The sequence below is a fragment of the Streptopelia decaocto genome, assembly GCF_964273445.1.
Source record: "Streptopelia decaocto genome assembly, chromosome: 2".
In the NCBI taxonomy this organism is placed as follows: Eukaryota; Metazoa; Chordata; class Aves; order Columbiformes; family Columbidae; genus Streptopelia; species Streptopelia decaocto.
The window spans coordinates 120,918,393-120,942,582 of NC_138655.1; the positions used below are offsets into that span (position 1 = coordinate 120,918,393).

The window sequence follows — 24,190 nt, forward strand, 5'->3', positions numbered from 1 at the left end:
TAATAAATAGGCAGTTAGCAGAGAAATAACTCATTTTTAGCCCTCTGATAATTTTCAGATCATTTCACGAATATTTGGATAAATAAACCTGATATGAATGTGTCTTCTTTGTTATCTGCCATCTCACAATACAGCAGCATGCTGCACAGCATTAGCCTGTCCTTGTCCTTTCTGTAAGTCAGACACTTGGAGATGAGGCACTGATGGATTTTATCTCTGAGGCATTCTCCTCTTTAATTCTGAATTACTACATCATCCCAATCAATGCATACATTCGCAACATGCTAATGCAATAAAGCTTTAAAACTGGTGCAAGCATAGCATAATGCTTTATGTCATGCGTGTGTGCTTGAAAAAAAAAAGAGAAAAAAAAAAAGAAAATATTTGTAAAACATGTATAAAGCAGAAAGGCTGAGCATCGTCTGCAAGGCTAAAACACTCTTCAGGATACTAAGAGAGAATCCGTAAATATTTAACATTGCTCTGAGCAGACGGATTAGCAGAGTAGAGCTCTTTGATCAATACTTGCAGCATCATGTATTATTTCCAACGGGCATGAACAGCAAAATGCTATTTATTGACTAAAGTATGCTACACATCATTGAAGTTTAATACAAGGGGACATGAGATTCTCGATCGGGAGTAAGCTACTGACCTGACGGTAGCCTAATCAACCATTTCTTGCACTGCAGTAGCACTTGATGGTTCCCAGCCTCATTTTTCTGGGAGCTTTCCAAACCATAGACAAATCCAGTCTCTGACATCAAGAGATTAAAGTATTAGATAATTCAAGATTAACTTAAATAAAGTTGGTGCAACAGAACAAATGGAAGTATGAGTAGTGAGAGGGTAAAAAGCACAAAACCACTTGGGTTCATGGACTAATTAGGTGTTCAGTTAGTAGTTCTGAATAAGAAACATCTTTGTTTTATTTTTCTAGCTTATAAAAATAATAAGAGTTTTGGTAGATTTCATCTCAATTTCATTTTACGCAGTGCCATGCAAGCCGATAAAGAACAGCAAAGGGGAACATGACAGTCAGACAGAAAATAGCATTTGTTGCAGCAAACCAGAAACCACCCGATCAGACTGAAGGACAGTCTGCCCCAGACAGTGCTCTGTGTCTGATACATAGGAAAAAAGTTCAAGAAAGCAAGCTGTCGACATCTGTGAAGTAAATGGCTTGTAAGAAAATATTATTTGCCTTGTCATTCTGAATCTCTTAAGATGTATTGCAGGATTCTCCACTCATTAATATCACTGGAACACATATGAAATTACCTGGCACTACTTGGGAAAAATCAACATGTGAACCTAAGTCTGCTCTTTTAAATTTCACGTTTTTCCAGTAGCTGAAATGCCTTGAAACAAATGGCATGGTTCCCACCGTTCACGTGAAACCCTACTGCACATTTGACTGCAAAGCAAAAGCTCAGACAAAGAATTTCACATTAGTCACTCCAACCACCAAGAGCTTTTGAAGATATATTGGTGCAGTCCATTGCCCTCGAAGTCTGCTCCAAATCTCTACCTCTTCCGTTGTTGTAAGATGTAATGTTTGTTGTAGTTACATAAAAGCTTGGACTAGATAACACACCAAATAAAACCCTATAGTAATACCAGTGCATTACTATAAAGCCCAGCAACATATACCTGTACACACACAACAGACTCTGAGTCCACGTGAATCTCTTTTCCTCTCAATGTTGAACATGGATGAATTAATCCCACGACATTCTGCACCTGAAAATTGTGCTCAGCTGCTCGTGAAGAGAGCAAACCCTCACAGAAGAGGGAGGGGAGGACGTCCAGCCCACGCCAGCTCAGCTGCCCTCAGACCCACAACCTTTCCCATAGTTCATAACCTACATTTGGCAGCGCTGCAGACCGCTGCATTCAAACCTGCGCTGCTAGTTTGGAACTAGGTAATCCGAATAAAATCAAATAACTTCTGCTCAGAAGGGAACTCTCTCAATTTTCCCTTCACAGCTGCATTTTCTGTTACTCAATTTCAAGGAAGGCAAAGTGACTGAGCGCACCTGACCTAATCTTTATAAAGGGCTCCTATATGGCTTTCAATCTCTTCCTTGCCGACTGACATTGTGTCATATCCAGTAAGCAAAGAGCAGCTTCCCATGTAAACTCTGAACAAACTTGTTCAGAAACATGTTTTTCAACTCCTATTTCTAAGAAGGAAAAAGGTTAGTCAAGCAGACAATTGCTATGTATTTCACTTTTTAATTTCATTTATTGTATAACTCTCATGAGTTTTCTAAGGAATACATGTCAAAAGCTAAATGTGAAAGTCCAAAGAAACAAAGTAGAGATAATCATAAAATGTTACTTATTCCTCAAGAATAATCTTGAAGATAATTCCTTAAATGATGAGTTTATTTCTTTTTCTTTTCAAGTATGGACCTTGTTTTGCTCTCAAAGCATTTTGAGTATTCTTCTGCAGTTACAAGCTTTTCTTATGATTCATCAAGAGTGATTGTAACACTCAAGATTGCTTTTAACAATCACACATAATCCTAAACACCTATGAGGGATTCCAGAGAACAAATTTCAGCAGCAACTGAAATAAGAAGTCACCAACTTGAAAAAGTTGCCACCTCAAGCTACCAGACTGACTTGTTTTCTACAGACGGTTTAAGAAATACAAACAGCTCCACAATGCTAAAATAAATGAAACCAAACCAAACACTGCAATCACTGAAAGTACTGATAGAGGAAAAGAAACCACAAACTGAATAAAATTTGAAAATCAAATCCCTTTCCAGCACTGCAGCCAGCCCACAAAAACTCTTTAGGGCATTTGAGCAAATGATGGATATTGTCTTGGCCAATAACAGGACTGATGTGCAGAACACACCGTGGATATAAATTACGTGAAATGAGTGAAAGAGGATGAAGAGAAGAGGATATATGCACTTAAAGAGGAATAAAGACATCAAGAGTAAGAGAAAATATCCTGGAGGAAATTTCTAATGGTACTAAAGAGGTGACTCAGAGAGACTCAGAGAGACAGATGACAGCGTATTCTGAGGTAGGTGGCTAAAGGCAGACCACAGGTATATGTTCAATATATAAGAAGAACTAAGGGGAAAAAAGAGAAACAGTCATGTTAATGAACCTCCTTGCCATGAAACCCTTTCACACCTTTCCTCCTTTTTAATGCAAACTGTATACATAAATGTGTGTAAGGAATTTTAATGAGATGTGCACTTTAAATGTATTAAAATGAATTATGCAGGAAAGCAGCAGGAGAGCAACAGATGTACAGATTCAAGGGTGACATGCTTAGTTTCACTTGATGAATGTTTGTTTTGTTGTTCTGAAAAATTAATGTAATGAAATATTTAAAGTGAACAAGAAACTTTAAAATTGACTTGGGGGATGGATTACTTCCTTACAAGGATAGGGTTTTATTAAAGAAAGTATGCTGCTGGCATCCGAATCAGGACTCTATGAAAAACCACTATATTACACTAGACATTTTAGGAATGTCTTACAGATGGCGTGTTTCCGAACCATTGTATAACACCTCTTGTGGGCCATGAGGCCAGAGAACAGAGTCTTCACAGCAAACTTACAGGATGGTGTTTCTAATTAAAAGGACAGTGACATGATAATCTTAAAAAACTTTTGCAGGCTGCCAGAAGACCAAGGCTGTCCTTTGGTCCAAAAAAATATATGGATCACTGCTTGTATCTATACCAAATAGAGACAGTAACAATTCTAGAAACACCATTAACATTTAATGATCTTCCTTTCAGGTACTTGACCAAATGAATTAGAAGATTATGATAATCCCTCCACCTTGTATTTTTGTTCTTAAAAGTGTCTCATTTCTTAGCTCACGTATGATTTTCTGAGGTTACTTATAAGCAGCAAAGCTTTGGGTGGTCTTTACTTTTACCTCTTTACCAAACCACATTTGGGTATTTAAATTTACGCATCTAAACCCAAAGGACATCTGAAAACCAAATGAAATTCTCTGTGTAGGCTCTTCAGCTTTCCTTGGCAAGAGCTATGATGGAGTCAGATATGTATGTTTGATTCCCCACTGCAGCCTGTACAGTAGATAGAGAAAAGGCAAGTACTAAGCCTCTAATTCCCCAGCCTGAGCTCAGATCCCAGAATTGTAAATAAGAGTGAGGTTGTAATGCCCAATGGAAAGTGATTGCGAATGAAGCAACAAACAGGAATTATTAACCTTGCCCACAGCACCTCAAGGAGTCAGAATTTTTTTATTATTTTCAAAGAGTAAGAATGTTCTTGAGAATATCCAGCCTCTCCTCCATGAGAAAATTTTTCATGAAGCGAGTAAAGAAGAACAGAGGAGGTTATGATGACATAACTTGCATGCCGAGCCTTTGAAATGATAGCCTCGTGAGAAAGAACATGAATCAGAAGGATTCTTTGATTTTTATTTTTTTTTTCAATAAAAAAGAATACAACACAAAACCCTCACATTGTCCAGTACTATGCTCTTTACCATTTAGAATGGCTGGTAGCCAAGAAATGCAAACTAACCACATATGAATGATACAGCTGCAAGGTTGTTCTGCGAAAACAAAAGAACTTTTTGTGGCCTAATAATGTCCCCTGACTCTAATCCATCTATGAACAAATCACTACTGATAACAGCAGCAGCAATGAAAAAACCTTCTGGGCAAAACCATCTAAATTGCATAATATGTGGAAATTGTATTATTTTTACAACAATTTCACCTCAAGCCTTATCTATGTATCTCATAGACATCCTCCCTCCCTCCAATATCTTGATCCCTTCCATACAGGGTCTGCAAGCAGAACACATTTTCACGGTGGACTTTACCAAATAATATTTCAGATTCATGAAAATTCAATTAAACAACAGAGTGCAATTATCTGTTTACTGGCAAACAGGCAGTCCACATTAGTTCAGCTCTGCTTTGCTGAACTGTGTACAACTGCTCAGAGAATTCAAATGTTTCATTACGAGATCTCATCAGACACCCTTGGCTCCAGCACCACGGCACAGAAAATGGGATGCACAATGTTCACAGCTCTCAACATTTCGGCTCATGCTTTTTAAAAGCTGCCCCTGTTCTCTACAGAAACTGTTTACAAGTATATCAATGGTTAGGACAGCTTCATGTATATATGGTTTGCATTATCCACCTTTTATCTAGGCTGTTCCCTCCCTCCCTTTTTTAATGTGGAAAATTGAAATTTAACTGTAGTGGCTTTGCTTTTGCCTCACTTCAATCAAAAGGCTAAAAAAATCAACAGTAACTGTATTTTATACTATATTAACCACATGCAGCCTTACATCCTGGTGTAACTTCCCACCAGCACACACGAAGCCACCCTGTCTCTTCACGGTTGAGCTGGCATCTACATGCTGATGGCACAAGACACATCTGATTGAATTGCCATTTAAAACTGAAACTCCTGACGGAGCCAGAAAGAGCCTTGATCCTGGGAAATGTTTCAAGTGAGCTGTCCCCCTTCCCGAAGCAAACAGATCTCAGATCTGAAATGTCACGCACAATTACCCAAGAGTCCTTGACTCCAAATCTCCAAATAACTCCTGGCTATATGCAGGTTCTCCTCTTGCCCTGACAACTTTCAGGACTTGATTTTAGTGAAGTACAAGATTTGTCCTTCAGAAGTATTGGTTAAAATGAAAGCTGTGACTTAAGACAGAAAAAAATTACAGCATTCATTCTTATAAATTGGACAATGCAAACTATTAGGAAACAAATAGTAAGAATGCCTCACTATGCAGGCAGTCCGAAGACTTACAGACTACTTTTTATTCAATCCATGTTTGGGACCTGTCTAATTAGGACAAAATCCCTCTCCTTGTGATGGTGCAGCCTATAGACATCAGTGTTGGGAATCAGGTTTGTATGATGATTCAGTATCACCACTGTGCACTACAACTGCTGTATCATCCTTGTGTTGTGATTTCTGCATACTGCTATAGCACTCTCCTAAATCAAAATCTCATGTTACATCAAATATCTTTAAATACACAAATTTAGTATTAAAACATTAAACCTCCTGCTGGCTCAGACATGTTGGACAGAGCACAGACTATAGGTCAGGACTGGTGGATGCCAAGTCTCCTTGGCATGACAGGAACAAGGAGGTCAGTGAGCTGTGGGCCTGCAGCAGGGGTCTATGTTTCTATGAGGCCCAGGCAGGGAGGTGGCTCATGATATCAAAAGGACACTTTGATGGTCACACGCATGGGCCACCACCACAGTGGCCATTAGAGCAGTCTTGTGATGCTCCACGTCTCCAAGGAGGCCTGGAGCAAGCAGGATCCAGACAAGCAGAGGCTGCTGTCCATTGGGTGGCGAGCTGAAGAAGCACTTCACTGAGCCATGGACTGGATCATTCGCCTTGGCAAGGAAAGGCAATGAATTAAGAAGAAGGACATCCAGGACAACATCTTTGGCACATGAGTCATCACCAGTGCTTGTGTAATGTAATGATGATGGGGTGGGTGGACCTCATGGAGCAAAGCGACAGAGTTGAACCCATGGAGGTGGGCTCACCAGCACTCCCTATAGGACTATGTTCTCACCCTTACTGTAACCAGGCAAGAGGGTTGGTCATTCATGTGATGAATGTATTAAGCTCACTGTACAACACCAGTGATCGCTAGTGCTGGTCTGAGATGGAGCTAGAAAATCAACGGCTAACACCTCCTCCTCCTCCTCCTTGGAAGAAGGCTCAGAGATGGACACAGCTGAAGCACATGCTCCTGAAGCTCAGGGAAGAATATAGGGGCTGACCACAGCCCTGTAAAGAAAGCTGAACTGAGTTCAATACCAAGGTCACTGTAAAGTAGCTTTTGTTTTAGATAAACGGTGCTGTTAGCTGAGTGGATCAACTGTTTGTGTAAATCAAGTTAATCCAAAAGGTGTGAATGACCTCCTGAGCCAGCCAGGCCATCATGGAGGAAATGTCTACGAGTCTCAGGCCCACATAATGTATAAAATATGGACAACTAATACAACAAACTTGGAAAAAAGCAGTAGGTTCTAGCTGGCTTCAAGCCATGTATTCCTTTCCAGTGACTGGGAATGTTCAGCATCACAATGGTGAAGCATATAGAGACCGGCCCTGGGAATCACGTTTCTATTGTGACTCCACTCTATATAACAATTGCTGTATCATGCTTGTGTTGTAGTGTTGGCATATTGCTGTACTGCTCTTCTAAACCAAATCCCACATAATGTCAAATATCTCTAAATAAGTAAATCTGGTATTAAAACATTGAACTCTTCTCATGTGAAATATCTGAAGGGACCTGGTCAGGAAGTGTTGGACTCTGTCAATCAGAAAAAGTCTCAGGAGGAAAAATGTTTTCTGTAGACTGTTAAAATTATACTACTTATAATCTAGTGCGCAGAAACTCCAAACTTGCCCCTTTTTATTTTTATACAGTGAAAAAAAAAAAACTGTAATCATAACAAAAATTATAAATAGATTAGAGTCTACTCTCTCAACCACACAGTAACAGCCATGGGAAAGCAGTGATGATGCCATTAAGTGCCTGGTCCCCAGCATCCTCTTCCTGTGAGCTCACAAGCCCTAAGACATTCTCAGAACTATCATCTCACTGAGCATGGCAACGAGCAACCAACTTTAAGGCAAATAAAGGGGAAAAAAAAGGCATTAGGAAAAAAAAAGGCATTTGAGGAAAAAAAAAAAAAAAAAAAAAGAAGGGGAAGTCTTTTAACCAGGAAATTAAAACCAGGATCTAGAAAAAGCCTCAAGCATGTTTCCAATTTTGGCAAAGGAGGAGACTCACCATCTTCAAGACTGTCTTTTTCTCTGGAATAGAGCAACGAGCAGTGAAAAAATTTCAACACAAAAGGAATGAAACTGAAGGCAAAATAGCGAAAGAAATATTATCAGGGTATGTGTTGAGAACTGTCTGTTTTTAAGACTAACACAACTTTTAAAAGCTAGCACGGAAGAGGAGGAACTGTTTTAAGTCAATAGATCCTTTAGAGTTCTTAACAAAAGAAAACAGGAAATACCTAAGGAATTCTTATTTTGCTTTTGGCAGATATTATGGACAGACCTTTAAAGTGCCACAAGAGCAAAAGGATATCCTCTTCGAAGGGAACACGAGTCCTTTTCTAAGAGCTAAGCTCCATTGCAGAAGCCCATAAAAACGAAGTGATGCATGTGAATGTTAACATTCACGGCTCAATTCCCCATCCAGCTCAGCAGAGATCTAATTCCAAGAGACAGGTATTTCAGGACAAAACCACATGCCAACAAATTAAAGGCAGTATTCAGATAGCAGATACAGGCAGAAATAGTCTCAAAAATCAGCACACAATGGTAAAAGATCAGGAACTTAATTCCTTAAAAGGGATTACCTAGGAAAACAGATTTATAATCTCTAAAACCAAAATAAAACCCATCAAAACCATCAAAACCATCAAAACAAAAACAACTTGACTTTAAGAAGAGTTGATGAGCTTGAACTAAGATTTATCTGAGATCTGCTAGTGAAAAAGTATATGGAAAAGCTACTCTAATTATTTTTCTTATTCTTAGCACTCCAAACTTCCTACATGATATAAAGGAAATCTTCTCTTCTTTGGTCTCACCTTCCCAGTCATAGAGAATGGCCAAAGATTACCCAGTATATTAATCTGTGAGCTAATTCATTTGTGAGATGCTCAAGTATTAGGGACATTGAATTGAATGGAAAAAGATATGCATATGGAACAAAGAAAAACATCCAAAGCATCCAAAATATAAAAAGAATAGAATTGGTTTTTAATGTAACTGGAAGTCAATATGCCTCTATAAATTTGGTGATTCAGAGGAGTTCTTAGTTTGTTCAAACAATTCAGATAAATTGATTTTGACCTATCCAAAATTATAAACTTTCTTTTGTCTTTAAGAAAAATATTCAAAACCATTCTTCTTGGCAGATGTTAGAAAATGAACTTTGCTCTCTCCACTCAGCTGCTCTTTTACTCTTTAAATAGAAGATTAGACTTGGGAGACCACTGCTGTTCAGGGCAAAAATCAAGCATGTTTTTAAAATTGAGGGTTATTTAAGTATATGCTAAGAAAACTTTCTCAATCAAGGTCATCAATGACATTTCAGGGTATAAAAAAAACCCCTACAAACATTTTATCTATTTATATGCACATACACACACAATCCTTTGAAAATCAGCTTCAATGAAAAATGGGCTTGCCAACAATTCTGGCATGACAGGTGGGAACACAACGCAAACCTTCCCAGATTCTTAAACTGTATCTTCATCTATAAAAATCAGGAACACAAGGCATATTCGAGTCAACATCTTTCAGACGTATCAGAGCTCAAAAACGCCAAGCAAAACAGACAAAGCAAGATGAGTAGCTGTCATACGGATTTAGCTCTGATGATACAAACTTGTTATCAAAAGAGGTTATCAGACAACAGAAGGTTTCTCCTGTCTCATCTGTCACAATGCAAAACATTAAGCAAATCTGACTCTGCATTAAGAAAAGGACAGCTATGGGTAGGCTCTAGGTCCAAGCCACTGGCACCCAGTCTGCCCACCATGAGTAGAAGAATCTGTCATCAGCCAGCAAACCCTGTCCTTCAGGATTGGGTGAGTGACAAGGTGCAGATGGTGTCTGATGTAGTGCTGCAGGCACAGGACATGTAGATGCAGAATTCTATCTACAAGAAGTTTGGTGCAGCTGAGGCTGCTTAAAACCCATGGAGAAATTTTTTGAAATGCTGGCATAAAAGAGACAGTGACAGCAAGGCAACACCAGCTGCAGGGGAGACACACTGCACTGAGCCTGCTGGGAACAGGCGAGAGTGATGGACAACCGTTTTATTCATTAAGATAGTCTCTCCAAGGTGCTCAGCAGCAAGGGAGTGAGATGCAGGCAGTTGTTCTTTGAGTAGTTCCTTGTGCAAGTTAAGCTTGTTCTTACCAAGAAAGTAGCAGGCTAAGAAACACTGAAAAATTAACAAAACGAGGATTAAAACAAAGCGCAAACCTATGGTATTTCTAACAGCTGCAGCTCTCTCACAGGAAGCACAAACTGTGGAGTTTCTATGGTGATACCTAACAAAAACCTGTCTGCTCATGGATCTGGTGGAAGGACTGACACCTGAACTAAGCTGGCGTCATCTCTTCCCCTGACCAAGCTTTCTCTGCCTCATCCCCCGCAGATGGTGTACATAAGCCATCGATAGACCCATAACTGGAATCTGTCAGCTGTGTTAAATAACTGAGTTATTCTGATTTCTTAACTAGTGTTTGTAAGTTCTGACAGCCACATTTCATTTTATTAAATGCACTTGTGCTGGCTAAAGCCTTTCGTGATGCCTCCTTAGGGCTCCATTACAGGTTTCAGTTTGGGACTGGAGTGAGTGCTTCGGATTCATTGTGTTCCTGGAAAAAAGGCTAGATTACAATGGCAGTTTTGCACAGCAGCTGCTGCTAGTCTCTGCCTGTATTGCTCTTTCCCTGCAGCAAGTTAGAAACATGAAAATAAACAGAATTAAATTTGTGTTTGTTATTAGAAGATGTGCAGCAATCAGGCGGAAAGGTTTTCATGTTCACTGCTAGGTACAGGATCTGATGCATGAGAAATGGTAATGAGATAACAAATTAGCCATTGATTCAGACCTGCCAGTGGTGACTGAAAACCATTATGTGGTGAATGCTCTTTTTCAGGGGTCTGATTGAAGTATGCTGGTGGTCCCCATGTATTTCCTAGGAGAAAAACATCTGCTGAACAAAAACCACTATCAAAATCAATATAATTAGCATATTTTTGAAACTCTTGGCTTAAAGGAAGGGTGGATCTTTTTCCTGATCCTGAGTTCAGTTTCTTGTGTGACAAAGAGAAGCTTTCAGCTTCTAAGTTGCTTTTGCTGCATAAAGAAACTTGTTTTTTCCCCTAGGTCTGACAGTCTGGCTCCATCTATTAATTTTCATACACTTGGTTATATTAATGTTGATTAATGGCTGATAGTTTCAGTTAAACCTAGAAGAGTTCGGTACTAAAGTAATCATGCAGTTTAATGGGACAGATGTACCTCTCACTCAAACAACTTCAAAAAACGTCAACGATGTTAAACTAGGACCAGATACTGGAGGAGTAGTATGGAGCCCACTTACAAAATAAGCCTCCTGTACATCACTACTCTCATGTCCACAAACCACTTTTGAAATCAAAGCTCGCGCAAAATGGTCAGAACAGAAGAATTCTGTGTCAGTCCTCTCATTACATACATTTTTAGGTGTGCTTAACTTTGTTGACTTTTCCAAAGCCAGCAAACAAGAAACACCTTGGGAAAAGAAGCTTTAAAATTAAACTTAGACACGCTCCAGCATCTTCAAAATTTTCCACCTTGAACTATCACTGTCCCATCTATTTCTTATATCTTCTTAGTGCAGAAATTAAATCCCACGTTGGATGAATTGCCTAGTACACAACATTAAAACCATTGACCTGAGTCATAAGATGCACGAAAGGACTGCATTGGGTTGAAACTACAGGCAGGCAAAACATACACTTACATAAATGAAAAACTGCCTAAGAACACCTCAATCACAAAAAATTTACATTTAGGACTTTTAATTATTACCCTTCTTATGTTATATGTAGTGTGCTGAAACACATATAACTCATTTGGAAAAGGAAAAACTGCTCAAACTAAACTTGCATCCACCACCCGCCACACATGTTGGAATCACAGCATCCTAAGGCAAAGGCAAATTCCTTGGTGCTGCCACTCATATGCAGGGAGAACACTCTGCTTTCAGAGAATCCAGTTCGCTTTTCCCTGATTTCTATTAGAGCCACTCTTTGCAGCTAGCCTGAAATAAGATAAATTAGAGATGAAAATAATCAACGACATCAACTCCTGCATCAGTGAAAGACAGACTCTCACAATGTATTTATCCCTATGCTTCCAGGTTCTTTTGAAAATCCTAAGTGCTGAGGCTTTCATTATGCTGTAAAGGAAAACTCAGCTGATGGAGAATTTCTTGAAGGAAAGTGCTTTGTAGGGCAGGTGCTTACCCATGGTGCTGTTATGGTAGGTGAGCTTGGAGGGAGAAATCCAGACAAGAATACAATTAGTAGCCTGCTGGGTCATGTCTTCTTAATTTGAATACATACTTCAAAACTTTATAGTGACATTTCTGAACTACAAAACTGAACACTTGATCACAAGGTATTTACTGAAGCTGCAGGAGAAAGAAGGAGGGGAAGGGGAAGGGAATAGGGGAAGAGATGAAGAGGGGAAGAGAGGAAAGGAAAAGGAAAAAGTCAGAAAGGGAAAAGGAGGAAAGGGGAAGGGCAAGGGCAAGGAGGGGAAGAACGGAAAAGGAAAGAATGGAAAGGGGGAAAGCCAGAGGAAAAAATACTCTGAATCAGTGAATTCACAGTGTAATCAGTAACCTAACTGAGGAAGATGCTGATGGTATTCAGTAATGTAATACTGTAATTGAAGAGCCACCCGTGACAATTGGGACATTTTTTGTTAGGTTTTCTTTGTGGTTAAAATTTGCATTTTTTAAAATAGAAAGTCTTATATGAAGTGAGGCTTGTAAAACTTGGCCTTTGAAAAGTATTTTTTCATGCCATATCTGTGCAATCAAAATGCTAAATTACTCCTTTCCTCCTCCTCTCCCATTTTTCAGTTTCTTTGCCGAACAGCAGCAATTCTGGAAATACTATATACTCCAGGATATATATATACAGGGGAGGAGGGAATGTTACATATAAAATGCCATTTTAATTAGCTTTAACAAAAAGGAGAAATGTGTAGAATCAGACAACCAGCACCTTTCCCCTCCCTCTTGATGTCTCTTACATTGTAGAAGGTAAATTGCAGACACATCACAGACACTACAGCAGTCCTAGTAAAATGTAGGCTGTTTTGCTTCTCTTTCAAGTTCCTGCTATTGAACTTTGGAAAGACCTTTCTATGATCTTGTGATCAAATGCTGCCGTTCAAACAAGAGTGACTAACAGAAATGGCCAACAAATGGGGCTTTAACAGCTGCTAAGGACTGCTGACCAGCATAATGACATTGTTGTTGCAACACACACACAAGAAATCAAATAAAACGTTAGCCTCTTGCTTTCCCAGTGCTTTCAGGCTGAATCACTTTTCTCTGTCACGCAGTACCATTTGAGGAGGAGAAGGGCAAGAGAGAGACTTCAATTACACAAGAGGCTTCTGGTATTCAGAACATATAGAAACTGCTGTAGTGATGTTGCTCATCTTATTTTGTCTGGGTGAATCACAAAGGGAAAGTTCTTCACATGCTACTTCAGACACTTCACATCAATTCATGGTCTCAGTGGGGGAGCCCCACACAAGAGTCCTCAATGCTTGTCGGGAGGCAGGGAAAGGTTCGCTTTCGGAGGGAGGGAAGGTGGCAGAAATGTAAGCCCAGGAAGGGAGGACAGGCCCCATAAACTTCTTTCTTGTTACATGTGCCTTCCCTCTTTCATTGCACTCTCTGTGTTACCACACAGTCCTTCCTAAAGGCTCCAAATTTATCCCATAATGCTTAAGGACACACCAAGCACCTGCAGGCAGACTTTTGTTCACAACAGCACTCAGAAGTTCACATACATATCCTCTCTTTCAAGCCACTTATTCTTCACAAGCTCTGCCAGTCAAAATGCATTTGGAGAAAACCCTCCATACCAGCACTGATGGAGCAAACCCACCCAAGAAGCTCCGTACGTCTGTCTGCCCCTCCACGTGTGCTCGAAGGCAGCAGCTGCAGTGTCCCTGCTGAGCCCTGCAGGCTGCACGGACCAGGCACATGTCACCTGGACAATGACGTTTCCAAAATGTGTGAAAAATCGATGCTTCGATTTTATCAGGATATTTGAAAAGACGAATCCCAGAGGCCTCCACTGCTGGCCGAAATATGGATGTCCAAAGGACAGTGTCAAAAACCATCCATTTTTATAGATTCGATAAAACTGTTTTGTTCAGGTTGGCTGGAATTTATGGGCAAAGTTCAGACTGAAACTTCTGAGTTAAACTTCACTATACTTTGAATTTAAAACCGTTTAATGTGGAAGCAGTTGGAAAAGAGTGAGGGAGGGAGGAAGGAGGAAAAGACTAATTTTTCTGTGAAAGGCTGAAAGGGAAATAATTCCCCTCGGTTAAAAAAAATCATGTAAACCACTTGCTGGATACTATTGAGCATAACACATTATGAGCTCAAGTGCTTACTCTGTGCTCAGCTAGATTGATACCCTTGCTCAAGTTAGCTTTTTAAATGAGTTTTAAAGTAGCTGGCTCAGGTGTGACAACACTACACTGCAGCTGTAGGGCCTGCAAAGCAGATGTACTCTATCATTTAAAGTGTCCTGAAGGGACTAATAAAGCAATGCAGGAGAGGATGAAACAGGAGGAGTTGTGCCACTGCTGGCCACAGTTGACGCAAAACCAGAATTCCTCCCTGAAATCTGAATCATGTACAAATGACTTTACAATGTTTCACATTGTTTCATGCTCTGATCTGCATGTTTTTATTTGTTTCTTTTGCTTTGTTTTAAATTGCCAGCCTTTTAGACCTAAACAATCTGAAATTCAAGCTGTGAATCTTTCTGGCGTATAAATTTTGCCTGCCAAAACACCTGCGCAACTCATCTGTCTCATCTTGGATTTTACAAGTGCATCCAAGGAACAGCACTGTCCCTGGACCAGAAACTTGTCGACACTTCTCCTGTTGATGTATGAAGCATGACAGAAGTCATTGCACACACTCTCGGTGGTGCTGGTTATACAGCACTAACATATAAAAGAGAATTTTGTTCATAAGCTAATACATCTGCCTTTGCATATAAAAGGAATGGATTTGTTGAACTGGAAGACTTATATAGTCACTCTTCAAAGCAAAAATGCACTTTGAGTTAAAAGAAAAAATGTATATATTAAAATTAGGTTAGATACACTGTGAGACAATTTATTACCACTAGATATTATGAATGAGAAAGGAATGCAATTCTCCATTTATGCTGCAGACTTCTGGAAATCTTAAGAAAGATATGACAGGTGATATTGTGACAGAAAGAAACAAGGAATGATCTTTTCTCATTTATATGCCATATTGTTCTCTAACTTCAATCTTACAAACCAAGTGAAAGATCTTAATCCAAACTGCAGTAATGCTCCTTAATACATCATGACCGGAATTACTGCAATACCACAAACAAACTGATCTTATGCATTTTCCATTACTTCCAGTTAAAATGTAATAAAAAGAAAATCTGTGAAATAATTTCTCATTTATTATAAAGCCAGATTACAAAAGTCAGTATTTCATAATATGGTTAGTTAAAATACAAAAAGATATGATTCTTTTCCTAAAAACTTACAGATAAGTATAAGCTCAAATAAAACAGACATAAATATTTACCACATCAGATCTTTGAGACCATCTCTATCATCAACATCTTTATATATTTGTGGAACAGAAGGCCTTAGACAATGTCAGCACTCTGCCTTCTCACACACAAATTCCCTGAAGACCCCAAACTGTGCGATTTAGCACTGATACACACCTCCTAATATCTGAAATACAAATTAACCCAACTCATGTTCCTGCATGAAATATTAATAAGTGCCTATCAGCTATTGGGGTTTACAGGGTAAACATCTAATTCTGTATCCTGCTAGTTAAAGGAAGTATTTGTTTGACCTAAATGGAAATGAGATCAAGTCTTGACTAGACAGAGGAACCTTTTTTTTCCTAGAAAGTATCCCTTATCTTTAAAGAGTACACAATCTTCAAATTCCAAGAAATCCAGAAAATTTGGAATGGATCTTTGCAGCAAGACATGGAATGTGTGCTATGAAACCAGAAGCATCTACACGAATGTCAGCACAGCAAAGACAACCGAAGGTTACATAATTTGGGAGAAAAAAAGAAAAGCACTAAAGATGGAGAAACCTGTATCATTCAGTGATCAACAATGACACACTTCACATTTTCAGTTCTCAAGAATGCCATAAAGCAACACAAGTATCATCTGACTTTTAAAGGGCTGTCTTTGAAACGAAGGACACAGTCCAAGAAACACTTGATTTCAGTTTAAATCACAACCTTTTGGAGATCACAGAATCACAGAATGTTAGGGAATGGAAGGGACCTCAAAAGATCATCTAGCCCAATCCCCCTGCTGGAGCAGGAACACCTAGATGAGGTTACACAGGAAGGCGTCCAGGCAGGTCTTGAATGCCTCCAGAGTAGGAGACTCCACAACCTCCCTGGGCAGATATCTATGGCTGAAGAGCTTGTACCAGCTCGATTAACTACAAACAATACTCAGACGAGTCCCAGAAGGAGGGCAAAGGCAGGAGCCTCTGCTTGTGGTGTGCAACAGCCATGGCTCTAAAAAGGAGACCAGAACGTCCAGCACTGATGAGGTTGGCCACAGCACAAGAAACCTGCATAGGCTACAAAACAAAGCCACAGACACCTAACGAAAGAACTCCTTTCGAAGGTTTTGTATTTTCTACTAATTCAGTAATCATCCTGTAGTTTCTTGGTTAGGAAGTCTATCTTCATGGCCTTTTTCTGCAAAGTTGGTGTGATCTTAACCATTGTATGATGTCCAAAAAATGAAGCTCTCCCTAGGGATGCACTTTCTGACAGCTGCATGTACCACTGAGGTACATTTTTACATCCAACACGATGTAGGCAACAGGTCCACAGAGCCCATTCTGCACCAAGCAGTTTGTCAGAGAGGCCTGAGCTGGGGACGGCCACCTGCACTTCACTGAGGATGTGGGAAGCATTTGGGGTCCAAAGCAGGAGGAGCTACAGTGGCCTCATGGTCACCACCAGCGCTTGGGCAGGACAATAACAGAGGGAACTGAAGATTTTAACTGTCTGTCAAAGATGAAGACTGGGAACTGACAGAAGTGAAAAGGATGTTTACAGGGTTCAAGACATTAAAGAAATTTCTGCTAACAATGGGCTGAGCACGTGCATTCGTGGAGCACAGAAAGCGAAAGATAACAGTGATTCCATAAAAAAATGACAGCCAGGAATTGGAAACAGGATAAAGAAATAGAAAATTTGTTAAACAGTTATTTTTGTACAAAGGTGTTTACATGGATGCTATTTTCTGATACAGTAGGGAAGGATTTATATACTGCTGTCAGCAGATAACAATGAAAATATTTACAATACTGAATTCTTAGAAGTTAGACAATAGAAAAATTCAGATAACATTAACATCATATATGTTAAGGGAAGTGAGGATACAAGTAAGAGAATTTGTGGGGTTTTTTTTGCATAAAGATCATTTTCTGAGGATAACAACATGTAAAATAAAACCCACTTTTTAAAACTAGCTCTGCTAAGTATTACCAGTACCAAACCCAGCAGAATGTCCTTTATTCTGTTTAAGTTCTCTGTAGCACTCAACAGGTGTTTTAAGCTAACTACAAACATATAGCTAGTTTCTACCTTTGGTTGCTGTTTTATCTTGTTTAAAATGTCAAATATATATACATATATACAGAGAGCAAGACAGAAAGACATGGATATTCATAGTAACATATTACTTACCTTGATAAAGTGAGGTAAACTCACCAATACAGTTTTGGAAGAGCTCTTCAGTGTTTTATGCATATACATGAAGAGACAACGAAATAAAAAGATAAAGCACTGAACTAAGTGAAAGGAGCTAAAAGGTTATCAAACAAAACATTTTCATTTCATTCATTCAGAAAAACAATTTACAGCATCACTAATGACAAACAAGGTATCATTTGTTCATCCACTAAGAGAGAAAGAAAAACAATGTAAAATGTTGCTACTATCTATTGCACAGCTAACCCTCAACTGGACTACTGTTTTCTTGTGAGCATTTTAGCTATAATCTTCTAGAAAACATATTGCTATAAATACATTACTCCATGTTCTAATTCTACTTCTCTGAAGCAAAGATTAAGTATTTGAATTTACTCTCCATGGTTGGAGAAACTAAGAGATGACCTAAGAGAAATATTGAAACTAAGGAGAGAGGCAGAAAATATCCATTCATTCTGATGAAATAAGTCTGTAAAAATGCCATGCTTTGGCCCTTTTCAAGAGAAAAATGCACAGCCAATAACGATTAAAGCAAGATATGAAGTACTTACAAATACATCTGTATTGTTGCAGATGATTCCTTTCTATTTAAGAGTTTCTGCTGTAGTAAAAGTCAGTCCCAAATGCCACAGTCACTTGCTATTTGTGGGGTTCTTAACCCACACAAAGATAGTACTTTTCTCTTCTTTCTTTCTTTCTGTCAGATATTTGTAACCTGGCACTAAAATTAGCAATAAAAGCCACACAGAGCTACTATGAAAGATGAAGATTCTTGACCATGCATTGTAGCATTCATGTGCCTCACTTTCTTGAAATTTTCCCTGAGATAGGAACTGGCCCAATGTCCTCAGACAACCAAAAGTATTTACAAAGCAAACTAAACTTGGGAAGTATCATAATGACTAGAAAATGCTACGAGCATGCTTAATGGATGTAACAGAAGAGCATAATTACTGCAATTGAGGCATGTTTCTGTGAAATTCTAGAGAGAAAAGAACTCGTTAAGTCTTTGCATTTATTCAAAAAGAGAAAATTAAGATTTTTAAAGACACTCAAGGATACTGGGGTCTGAACAAAAACTCTTGTACCCTAAGCTTGCCCATCCAAAAGAAAGAAAAAAAATCAATATGTTACTGACAGAAAAGCAAGGAATTTTTACTTTAATTCAGTGATTGTAAAATGTGACAGATTAGCAGGATTATATAAAAAAGACCCCTATTTACCAACAAAAACAGATGGAGGACTGAAAGACTGAGGGTGAGCTACCTTCATCATTAATAGTGCTGTTCACATCTTGACGGAGATGTACAGCAGTACAGTCTGATGCATTTATTTGCTGACTTCCCTTTCAGAGTGGTAATATGGAGCCTATACAATTAGTTTCACATGGGGTGCACTCTCTATAGGAAGAAAATATACCCACTAGGCCCTGGTCTATTTATCTCAGAAAAGCAGTGCTGATAAAGGGAAAACAAAACCAAACACGCACACACAAACACTAAAAAAATCATCACTCAAAACTACTCAGAATATTTATGAAGTTCACATGGAATCTGCCAAGCACTGAGAGTTTGCAAATTTCTGAAGACAACTGTACTTTCTCAGTCTGGAAGAAATGAAAAGATATTAACTAATTATTTATAGGACAACCAAATATTCTGTATGGCATATCTAATACTGAACATCATGAAATTCTTATTAGTTGAGCAAGCAGGACAGTGGAGTAATTCCCTTTGGAATGGAATGAAGCCAAGGAACTGGATACAGAAGTACCTTTAATGAGATTAATTCACTAACATAGGCACAGTACTGCTCTGTTTACCTAGGCATTACACATCTGACCAGCAAAATGTTTCAAGTGCCAGAAAATAACCTTTACTTTGTCACTGGAGTGAAGCAGAGTGGTTTGGAGCTGCAAGTGCTCAATTCTACAATTTTTAGGAGACAACAGACAGGAGCTGAAGTTAGAAAGTCAACCAAGGAATTATATATTTTTGCCTTGGGAACATACAGAACACAAAGCCACCAGAGTGCCCTGTGTACCCTCCTTTTCTTGCAGACGCAACACTACTTTACCCTCTCCTGCTGTATTGGTGGCCCGGGTCAACTTGGAGGTATGACTCCTGGCTGGGCTCACACATCTGGATACACAGAGTACATCCTGTAATCTTATTTCCAATAAAAATAAACCAAAAACATCCAATTAGATTTACATCTCATTTTCCAAGGAAACAGTAGTTGGGAAAGAGCTCTGTATTCAAAATGAATGTCTGAGGTAACTCTTTGGGAGGATATAACCAAATCATGGTTCATGGTTTATTCATTGTGAAAGCCAGAGCTGTGGTGCCCAGTCTTTGTGATGTGTTGTTCAGCGTCACGTGGAAGCTACTCACTCCAGCCCTTCTTCCATCATGGCTTGGTAACAAGGCACAAACGCCCTCACAATACAGGAACATTTTATCCTACAGGCTTGGTATTCCCACACACATACATGTCACTGTGTCATCAGGAAACTCTCAGGGAACACAACTGGGGAAGACAGCATGGATGGAAGCTAGCAGCTAAAATGGTTTGTCTGGTGCATAATCGCACTGCCTGAGGAACCAGGGCAGCACACCACGGCCTGCAGTGAGGCTGATTCCGTTCCTGATGGGCCCTCACACAACCTTCCCTTAGCTGGCAAGCCTCAACTACAATATCAGAGCCCGGGTGAGAGGACATGTGGACAAAAACGTAAAACCCTCCCAGCTCACTGCTATGCCTGAAAGAAATCCAGCTGAAAATCCTAAATCAATTTAATTTAACCCTAAAAGGATTGATTAATTCTCTCTCACAGTAAGATCATGTCTTTGAGTGGTAGAGGTTAATAGCGGATAGTGTTACAAACTTCCGCTAATGTTCTCCTGTTCCTCATTTTTTAACTGAAATCCATAAAGAGGTCACAGCAATAACTAGAGATTATTTTCTTTCTATGTCAATTACTGAGATGCTGGAAGTATAATTTTTAGACTCTGATTGTGATTTTCCAAGTACACCAGGAGACTTAATTTTCCTGCCTTCTCCATGCAGGAAGATAAGCAACTGCCAGGAGGGGGATAAAGCAAGACATTTCTATCTTTGCTGGGAGGCTTAAATACAGGTTAACAGCACAGATGCATAAACCAAGGAGAAGCTCTAACAGGAAACTATGTCAAGAAGAAGAAAGTAGGACTGCATGTTTTTTTGCACTGCATCAAAGGTCAATGAATACGAGTGGCCTGTATCACTTGAATCGACCCAACTGCCCAAGTGATCATGTTTGTCCTCTGGCTTTTTAAGAAGAAGAGGAATGAATACGAAAAATCTTTAAAATATGGATTTGAAGAGTGCCCTGCCCTAATAATGAGGCACAAATATTCTCTTTTATGTGGATAAAATACCGTATGATAATTTCCAGGTATGTGTGCTTGGAGCTACAGAATCTGTCCTCCAAAAATGGAGGACAAAATGGGACCTTACAGATATCTGGTGCATAGCTGAGTTCAGTTACTGGTTCGGTGGCCCTGCCCCAAGCTGCATTATGCTTTATCTGCATCTGAACAGTACTCAAGTATATGAAAACTCTTAAAATAGTCACTTCCCAGCTCATCCTTGCAAGTAGATGTCATCTGATGACAACAATCATGTCAGAAACATAGTAGACATTTTTTTCCTACATGGACACCTTCTTCAGGAACGTAAGAACTGACACATGCCCTTTAATTGAGGAAGCAGGAAAAGTTGCAACCATTAAAAACCAATTCCAGTGTATCTCTTGGAACAAAAGGAAGCAATCATCTTATCAAGCCTCCTATTTTGATGTCTCATGTTCATGTTGAATAACCAGTATCTCTCTGACTAATTTAAAAATTAAAAAAAAAAAAAAAAGAAAATTATTTTCATCTTCTAGCTTTCATTCTTTAGCATGTAGCCTTATTGTCTCAAGCAGGAACTGTAAGAATATTCTGCTTTCTTTCTGGCTCGGATGATGTGTCCTCTGTGAGACAACTGGGAATGAGACCATGAAGCACACCGGGTTATAATGCTGAAGCTGCACTGATTCCTTGCTATTCACACTCTTTCCATTGGGTGTTGCTATGATATTAAACAGATTCCTACTGGGAAAGGTTTAAGGTCTCTGTCTATATTGCTTTGTCCATTGTTTTACACAGCCCAACTCTGTTGTAGTTCAAAATGTTGGTGTTGTACCTCATTAGCTGGTGTTGAGAAAAATAGCCAGTGATGACTTTTGTAACGGAAATGCATAAAATGGAGTCTTCCAGCCTGTACTAAAAGTTTAATACTCTTTCATGAAGGTGATCTGACTAAAATTTACATGTACGTTGCAGCATTCAATTACTGTACACAGTAGCTGTGCAGATGGCTCTCTTTTAATTAGAGTATTCAGTGCATCTTCTGCATAAAGAACCAGGCAATGAATAAGGAGGAATTTAATGAAAGTAACCAAAATAGGAAATAGTTTAATGGAAGTTAAAAACAAAAGAAAACAAAAAAGATAACAACTTAGGATGCGGTTCTTGCAATGATTCTTGCAAGAATTTCCTGCTACTCTTTAGACAATCTGAGGGAGAAATCTTTCCAGATTTGTGGTGTTGGGGAGGTCTTGTGAAGCACTAAGAATCAGGCAACTGATCACTAAACTTGGTACAGCTGATGACCACCTACATGACAGCTGAAGATTTCAAGAGCAAAATACTGGTTGGAACTGCGCTTTTGATGTGGCACTGAAACATCACTGAATGTATAATCAGAAAGTGGCAGGATTACATTAAGCTATGGCAAGTACAAATAGTATAAAATCACTTACCATTTGAAATATCCTAGGATAGTATTAACAGCTGCTGCTGGCAATACTAGTAACACTATCTAGTAACTGTAAAGAATACAAAGCTATTTACAACCTGAAATCCTGGCTATTTTTTTAACCTATAATGCAGTTGATGATCTAGTTATATTCCTAGGTTATTAGAAAACCATCAGCATTTTCTTATATGGCCTTTGTTCTAATTGGAAAAAAATCTCACACAATATATGCATTAAAAAGCAAAAAAAACCCACAGTAAGACAACACCATTTTTAGATGTACTTAATTTACTACTGGTAAACATAAATACTTGAATAATGCTAACTTGGGCAAGGAAGGAGTTGTTATGGCTCTTAAATGACAGGCTTCAGCTAGGAAAGCTGTACATCCTCTTAGCAGGGCCAGTAATACAAGCCACTCTCCACATAAATTCCAGCATTTCTGTATTCTAAACTCTTCAGTGAATTTTAAATTTCATAGTTATGGCTAGACTTACCTGGTAGACCGGGTGGGGTTTTCAGATATTTGCCATTAAAATGCTGGATTACTACTTCACATTTTTCTGTAGACTCCATTCTGGAAAAGAGAAGAGGGTGGGATGGGGGAAGAAGCAATACATGTTACTAGACTGCTACAGAAGTGCTCAGTCAGCAAAAACAAAATGGCAGAAAAAAAAAAAAAGGACAAGCACAGATGTGAAGAGAAATCTTCAAAGCTGTTCTTGCCGATTTCTGCAGAGAAACTGGTTGAGCTCATTATGGTACGGGGTGGCTTGCAAGGAGGACCTACTACCCTCAAAGCTTGCAGCTGCGCTCCCGGCTGCGTGTGAGCCGCAGCGGTGTCAATGAACAGTCCCCTTTTGGCTCCGGGGATCACCCTAAACAAGGACACATTCTTTATGCTCTCACGTGCTGCTTGGGAAGGCAAAGGACGTGTTTCTAGATTCCTTGAGCATACAAAATAACTTTAAATTGTATGAAAAAAAAAAATACAGGATTTGGAGAAGAAGCCAGAGGATTAAGCAAAAATTATTAAGGATTAGAAGGTTGAGAAAATAACCTGCAAAGACATATTCTACGGCAAAACTAAAGACAATACATATATACCTGTTACAACACAAAACCAAATTTTGGGTGAAGACAGTAAATTACATGTAATATTGCTAGGTGAAGCGCCTTACTGTTCATCTCATGTGACCTCAAGACAACTTGAAGCATTGAGATGTTAAAGCATTAACAGTGAACCTGTACATATATTATTGAAGGAACTGTAAAGAATGCAAAGCTACTAGTCAAATCCCAAATCATGGTTATACCACATGTGGGAATTCACCATTCTAACAGGTCCTGTAAATTGACTGCACACTAGTCTAGAGAACAGTTGACTTTGTTACAGAGTGAGTAAAGAAACTCTGAGGAAAGACAGAAATTGCAAGCTAAAATGCAAGTAAAAAGAAAAATCATACTGCTTTTGTTTTTTTCTTAGAAAAATTGTGTTTAAAAAACCTGTTCAATGCTCCTTCAATACACCAGTGCTTTCCTCCAGGTTCTCTGCCCAAAATAACTCCAATATCGCTTACTTCTCACCAGTCTATATATTTTAAAAATTAATTTATCTATCACCCTTCCTGTCACATGGTTTTGGGAGAGAGGAATATGCATTCCGTGTGGCTCAGGTAGAATTTAGAGCGGCAGTTTGTCTGCTGGGGAACAACTTTGCC

The 24,190-nt window shown here is 39.1% G+C and overlaps 1 protein-coding gene across 5 annotated transcripts in view; it reads right to left on the reverse strand.

The window, feature by feature from the left end:
• RBMS3 (RNA binding motif single stranded interacting protein 3) overlaps nucleotides 1-24,190 on the reverse strand; it is a gene marked incomplete at its 3' end in the record, with an annotated part of 709,654 nt that overhangs the window by 121,101 nt on the left and 564,363 nt on the right. For all 5 annotated transcript variants that reach the window (XM_082045370.1, XM_082045371.1, XM_082045373.1 and 2 more), the window contains one exon: nucleotides 22,967-23,046. In XM_082045370.1, the coding sequence (XP_081901496.1) occupies nucleotides 22,967-23,046 (80 nt within the window). The remainder of the gene's footprint in view (nucleotides 1-22,966; nucleotides 23,047-24,190) is intronic.